General features: G+C 40.8%; 1 protein-coding gene across 3 annotated transcripts; it reads right to left on the minus strand.

The window, feature by feature from the left end:
- Nucleotides 1-392: 392 nt before the first annotated feature.
- LOC149814828 (casein kinase 1-like protein HD16) lies at nt 393-6,310 on the minus strand. Of its 3 annotated transcripts, none has more exons than XM_089990154.1 (16): nt 5,519-6,310; nt 4,344-4,475; nt 4,115-4,188; nt 3,928-3,997; nt 3,779-3,834; nt 3,598-3,669; nt 3,217-3,311; nt 3,058-3,124; nt 2,788-2,917; nt 2,244-2,462; nt 2,017-2,147; nt 1,739-1,913; nt 1,563-1,653; nt 1,309-1,466; nt 1,001-1,189; nt 393-902 (listed from the first exon to the last, which is right to left on the minus strand). In XM_089990154.1, exons 1-16 carry the CDS (start codon nt 5,882-5,884, stop codon nt 843-845), a joined length of 2,085 nt encoding a protein of 694 aa, XP_089846280.1. In that variant the 5' UTR covers nt 5,885-6,310; the 3' UTR covers nt 393-842. The 3 variants fall into 3 exon arrangements, with proteins under 3 accessions (XP_089846280.1, XP_089846279.1, XP_089846278.1); XM_089990153.1 differs by having other exon boundaries at nt 2,017-2,159; XM_089990152.1 differs by having other exon boundaries at nt 1,309-1,653.
- Nucleotides 6,311-7,006: the final 696 nt, after the last annotated feature.

Below are 7,006 nucleotides of genomic sequence, written 5' to 3' on the forward strand. Positions count from 1 at the left end.
CATACATGTGAGACATGCAGTATAAAAATAAAAGAGAATAACGAAATCAATTATAAATACCAAATATCAGCAGCTCATAAAAGACCCAGTCAAAGTTTGAGATGCATACAAAGTTATAAACCATATGGTGGTTTGCAAAAAAGTTAAAAGGCACATGCCTAAAGAAGATATTTGTTCCCATATATTTCAACCATCATGCCATTTGAAGCATCTTGAGGTACAGCAGCATACAAATGGAGATACATAAAGGAAACAACAGTGTGCATGTGTAAATGTGCATTGGTAAAGCATGTAAAGTTAACCAGAATAGAAAAAGAATGAAGTTTATCCAGCAGAGGCACAACAGCACAAATTGTCCCATGCCACATGATACTGTAATAGCGATAGTGAAAGAATGTGCCAAATGGGCTAAGGGCCTCATTTCAGTGAACGCCATAAATTTGTTCGTCCATATTGCAGTGCCACTACTGTACAGACACCTTTCTTTCATTGAAAACACGGACCAATAACAATACATGGAATACATCTATTTCCCATTAAGCTAAAAATTTATTAAATGCTGTGTGGACTTAACAATAAGAAAACCCATCATCATCTGATATAGATGGATAGCAGTTAGTAGCACAAAAGCAGCAAATATGCTTGAAACTGCACAGATGACAAGCAAGATGCAATCAGACTAACATGCAAACTTGCACATCAGAAATTCTTTTTGCTCCACAGAAAAAGGAGGGATGCAGGCCTGCAGGTAAGGCAGAAAGATTGGGAATTGGCTGGATGCGCAATGAAGCAATATCACCACTTACATTATGGTGCACCCAGCTTCCCAACAAAATCTGGATTCAAGAAACAGTTCGTCCATAGCAAACAGATGCTATGTAAAGATTTTTGGCCCACTTCTCCTGCAAAACATAACACAGAATAAAAGTTTATAGCAAATACAAATAACGAGAAATAGAAGGCAAACATAAAGAACTAACGAAAAAGAAAAAACACTAACCTTTACATGTGTACTAGGAAATGCGGATGTGCGAAGTGTCTCTTGTGTTTCATCAGTGGGCTTTCTTCTGGGCACACTCAAAACAAAAGCAGCTTGATCCCATGTTGCTGCAGTTGCAGTTATACGATAACCATTATCCCACCTCCAATGGATGCCTTCACTAGGGTACAGAAAATCAAGTTCAACAACCTGAAGAGTAGCATGAATATGTCCAGTTATTTCATAATAAGAATGATACATAATTTCAAAGAGAGGAGGTCGGAGGGGGGAAAGAAAAAAAGAGGTGACACTGAATGAAATGCACATGCCTGATCTGAGAAACCTGCATTTCGAGACATGACAACTGCCCATCTACTACCAGCAGTGGCCATGGAGGTAACAGAGAAACCTTCCTTCCACTTCTTGTTTATCCATTTGAAAGGAAATGAATCACTAACCTTGTAGGATTGCTGGGCATATTGTGTACCTGCATTAAACATTCCAAAAGAAGATAATGGCATAAAAGAAGGAAAAATATTTGGGAACACAGGTAAAGTTGTAGTCTTAAACATGCATAGATTACCTTTTGACATTACCACTAAAGAGCTTCCATTGTTTGCTCCCGCTATTGCACTAATATAATAATTTTTCTCCCACTGTTCCATGATCCATTCCTTCAAAAGTGCCAAAACAGAAAATGCAATTACCAACCACGAAAACTTAAACATTACAGGAGGAACAGAACCCACAAAAACTTACCTTGTGAAGGAAAAAGTTAGACAATTCATAAACTTGAGAAGTAAATCCAGTTCCGGCATCCATGATAAGGGCCCACAGATCTGTACAAGATGCTACACTACTGATATATAATCCATCTTCATTCCCTTTTTCAATGTGCTGTGCAAGCCTTCCATCTGCGACGTTGTAGTGGTACCTAAAGAACAGCAAGAACAAAGAACTCATCAATGAGGCCAAGAAAGATAAGCTTCACTAAAAACATGGATAAAGAGAAGCTATATAAAAAACCCAGGCATTACCGCTGCTTCATTGGCCGACGGGCATTGTAAACGCTAATCCACTGTGTTGCAGGCATCCCCATGCGAACCTTCTTCTTTGGTTGTTCATCATCTTCCTCTTCAATTGTCAGACGTCCTCTCTTTTGCCCAACCTGATAGATAAGCTTTATGTATGTGATTAGGCATTAGATAACTTCCTAAGAATAGGAAAATAAGCTAGAGACAATAAAACATAGACACAAGGGTACCTTCTGAGCCCCATCTGTGTTTATTGGCCTTATAGCTGGATTAGGACCAATTATTCCATCAAAGAGAGAAACATACTTCGCATAGTTGGGTTCCTCATCAAACTTCAAATTTACAACATATTCAAGAAATTGCCTGAATGGCTGCGGGCAAAAGCAACACATGGCCTCTGGGGATGTAGCCATCTTCTTCTTACAAACCATGAAACTCTTATTCTCACCCTACAAACAGAAAATTTAAAACATGTTTAGCCCAAAAGAAAAGCAGCCCACTCCAAAAGCAGTGCGAAGAACTTCAAGACAGTTTGTATAACATTTATGCAGTCATTTCCTAGTTGTAAAACCATTAGCACTTAAAAAGGCACATGGTAAAAGCAAATTTATCATCAAAACAGATGGCTACAGATATTCACTTTAGGGAAGCTCTTTCATGCAGCCATTGAGAAAACTTGAAATGCACTCTAAATTAAAAAAGGGTGTGTTGAGAAGAGCTCAAAGCACAAAAGAGGCATCATGTAAAAAGAATGGAGGGGAAATAAAGGCTAACCTGATACCCTTGCCAAGGCAGACGGCCACGTAAAAGAAACACAAGGGTGTAAGCAAGTGATTCCAAATCATCCCTTCGACTACCAGTTCTTCCCAGGTGGGCATGTACACTGGCATAACGGACGGTTCCCCTGCAAACACTCAAAGTGATTGGTCACATTCCAGGATAGCACATTCAGGTCATAGTAAATGTGAAAAACTAATCAAGACAAAGACTAAACAGCAGAAGCCACATCACAGGGGTATGTTTTTAACCAAATGCTGAATTTACCTAAAAACATCTGGCCTTTGGTCATATTCAACATGTTGATCAGTTGAACTATCACGCCATTTAGTGGCTGGAAAATTATCAGGAAAATGAGTATGAGTCCTATTCATTCCATAGCAGCAGAGGTACCATGTCCAACTATAAGCACCAAAAAGTACTTACCCAACCCAAGATCAACAAGAAATAATTTTTTCTCTTCAGCAGTCCCAGGAGGGCCAAGCAAAAAATTTTCTGGTTTTACATCTCCATGCACATATCTGCAAAAAACAAATAAGATCTTGATGATTAGCCTGATTGTGATACATTGTGTCATTGAGAACTATGTGACTTACAACCATTCATACCAACTATACTGAATGCAGCAACCACTGGTAACTACATAACAAATGCAGCAAATATATGGTACCTTTGATTTCACAAACTAAAAATTCAGAAAGGGAACCATAACCCATGCAGAAGTAATATAATTATGCACAAAGAAACAACGTAATATTAAGTATGATCTACAAATAAACATATACAAAACATTCATAGAATACTGACCCTCTAGAGTGCATCTTCTCCAATATAGAGATTGCTTCTATAGCGATACAAGCTACCATTTCGGTTGACATTCTGCATTGAATACAAAAAGTAGGAATCAGAAAGTAAACAGAGAGGCATAAATAGATGCATCATGGAATTAGAAGTACACAACAACAGAGAAATCCAATCAGAAACTTACACATGAGCATTATTATTCCAAACATCCCACAGGCTAGGTCCCAACATATCCATTACCTGCAAGTTTTTTAGGTTAAGTAGTTCATAATATAAATAGAGAATAACCATAAACCTGTTAAAATGCACATTTCCAAGACAACAATTAGATACCATGACATAGTAATCACCCTGACGGCCTTTGTAGTGAACACGAGGAACACCATGACTGCCACCAAGTGTGCTGCATAAAAAGAAGTCCATCAAGGCATGTGAATGACATAAAGAATTAAAAAAAATCAAACGTACAAGATGATAACATGCTCAGAGATACTTCAGACCAACAGATAAATGAACTTACTTGTACACTTGCCACTCATAAGGAGGACCATAGTTACAACCTTTACTACTTCTGTGCTCGAATTTTAGAGCAACCTGATGTACATAGAGCCACAGAAAAATAAATACATATAGACGCTTTTGTTGTTCTCACAGAAACAACCATAAAATCAAAGGGCGCAAAAACCTAAATATTCATCAATCAAACATCTAAAGCATGGCATATGCCAGATGTCCTAGAATTTCAATACCTCTACAGGACCAGCAGTTGTCCTGTCATTTGCATTTGGAGCAGATACACGACGACCAACATATACTTGTCCAAAACCTCCCTTTCCCAACTTCCTTTCAATTCTGTACACTGGTGAACCACCAACCTGTACCTGAAGCAGAAAAAAGAACAACATATTCAAATCACCTTTCCCCAAAAGGGACAATATCTCATGTATAAAAATATTGGTATGAAGCTGAAAAAGTTTGTGACATAAGCCCACAAATAACTGCTGCCAATAGATCACAAAGAAGAAATGGAAGAAAGAAAAAGAGAAAATCTATGTGAGAATTCCCCAGTATCCCAAAAGATAAATTAGACTAATGAAGCCAAAGAATGGGCAAGCGGAATAGTCTTTTCATACTACAAAGCTTACTATTGGATTCAATATTGCACAAGCTTCATGGTGCATCCTCAATGTGGATAACATGATGTCGGCCAGCAATTAATAAACAAAAGAAAGGATAAATGGTTGTACAAACTGCCCCAAATTCAAACATGAAAACAGGAAATCAGCATTTCAAGGACCATGAAACGTACACAAATTAATAAGAGGCTACCCACAGTCCCATATGTTTTCCACCATAAGTGGCAATAAAAGATATGACTCATGGTCATTTTTCACACACACATGAGAAAATGAACAGAGTGCAATCGAATACAAACAAACAAAAAAAAAGGAAAAGATTGCTAAGATAAAATCAAACAATTCTGAACTAAAGGATAGGTAGAAAAATAAAAACCGTTAGAGCTTAAAGTAGATAAAGTCGGAGAATAGGAACGAGAAAAATCCTCTACAAGTAGCAAAAAGAAGGCATGAAGCCCTTAAACTTTATGTGAGGATTCGAATGCGAATGGGGGAAAAGATCAATTATCAGAATTTCTAAATGACTAGTTAAAAAACCATTCTTTCGATAAGATACCAAAAAATGAACAGACGAACAGACCAACAAACAAAATAAAAGATCAAAGAGAAAAGAAAAATCTCAGAATAGAATTCCTGACAATCAACGTAAAAAAAAAACTCGTAAAGATGACAGAAACTACAAATATTCACATAATCACAGAAAGAGGCAGTAACTTCGCTTTCTTCCAAAGACAGAAACCAAAGGAAAGAGATAACCGGAAAAGAATAGAAGAAACACAACGGCTAACCCTTTCAGGTAGGGGAGCGGTGCTCCCCTCGTCTTCGGCAGCAGGGACCTTATCAGCACTTTTTGCGCCGCTGTCGTAGTCCCCCATTTTCGCCACCTCCACCAAATCCTTCCCTTTGTTCTCCACGCCCACGTTCTCCCCACGATCGCTGTTCGCCAAAACCTTAGCCGCTTCTCTTTCTACGGAGCCGGCCGCTGCTCCTCCACCCCTCGCAGCTCTCGATCTCAACCTTGCACCCGTTCCATTACTCTTTCCCCCTCGCTTCTTCCTTCCTCCTTCTGCCGCCGCTCCACCGGCAGGGTTCCCGTTCAAATCCGCGCGTGGCTGTGCCCGGCCCTTGCGCACTCCACTGCGCAGAACTGGCATCGTTCACCCATTCACTCTCTTGCCTCCCGAAACCCTAATCCTCCCTCGATCACTCTCAATTTTATGTCATTTACGGCGGCCGAACCAAAAAAAAAACCGCCGTAAAACCGATCTTCCGGCGCCGTCAAGCCACCAGCCTCATCCCGCCCCTCTCCGGAGAATACGCCGCCGAACGGCAACAAAACCTTAGAAAATCGCGTGGAGAACACTAATGAACCACCTAACACGACAGCTCGTCAATCGCTCCTTCCCAAGAGCTTGATCTCCGCTCTCCGAAATCGTTATCGACCGGAGAATCTCGGTACAGTCGCATGAAAAGGAAAAACGCGCGCGAGAGAGAGAGAGACGGCGACGACGTGGAGGACGAGAGAGCGAGGGTTTCGTTTGCTCTCATGCAGCAGACGCTTTGCTTCTGGTAAGGAACGCGATCAAACTTGCAAAAAGGACATTTTATAGACGTATATAAATCGTACATATTTCGTATCCTAATCGTATTCTGGAACCTGGGAAATACCTAGCCGTCCGATCGTCGCGATGGACGCGAGCAGATGAAGACCGCCACTGAATGGATACCGCAGTACGTATAAAGCACGCTCTTTAGACCGTATTCCTTTCGTTTGCGTCGGGCTTTGAGAGAGATCCAGCCGTCCGATGATGAGTAGGAGCGACGGTCTGGATCGACTCGTATGAAGTCAGATTCTTTTCGCATTCAGGGATGACAGCGGTCTGAGGAGAAACGGGTCCCACCCTGCCTCACCTCATTTGGACCAGAGACAGAGGACATGCAACGGAGATGGAGGTGAGGATGAACTTAGGCTTTCTCTTTGCCCTACCGTGCCCAGTCCCTAATCCTCTTTGTTAAACATTCATCTCCTACTCTAGGAATGGCAGTGGGTCCCACCCGGCCTCGCCCAGTTTGAACCAGGGATGAAGGACATGAAATGGGGATAGAGGCAAGGTGCGGAGATGGAGAGCAGGATTTTGAGACTGGGCGAGGGAGGAGACCTTGTCTCCTGCCTCAGTCCCTAGATAAAAATCAGCACCGCTCAGGGTAGTTTCAAATTTTTAGTTCGCCTATTGAGAAAAATCTAAAAAACAAGAAAAAATCTAGTCACACCATTT

The sequence above is a fragment of the Nuphar pumila genome, chromosome 15 (genome assembly GCF_984573655.1).
Source record: "Nuphar pumila chromosome 15, dmNupPumi1.hap1.1, whole genome shotgun sequence".
Taxonomy (NCBI): domain Eukaryota; kingdom Viridiplantae; phylum Streptophyta; class Magnoliopsida; order Nymphaeales; family Nymphaeaceae; genus Nuphar; species Nuphar pumila.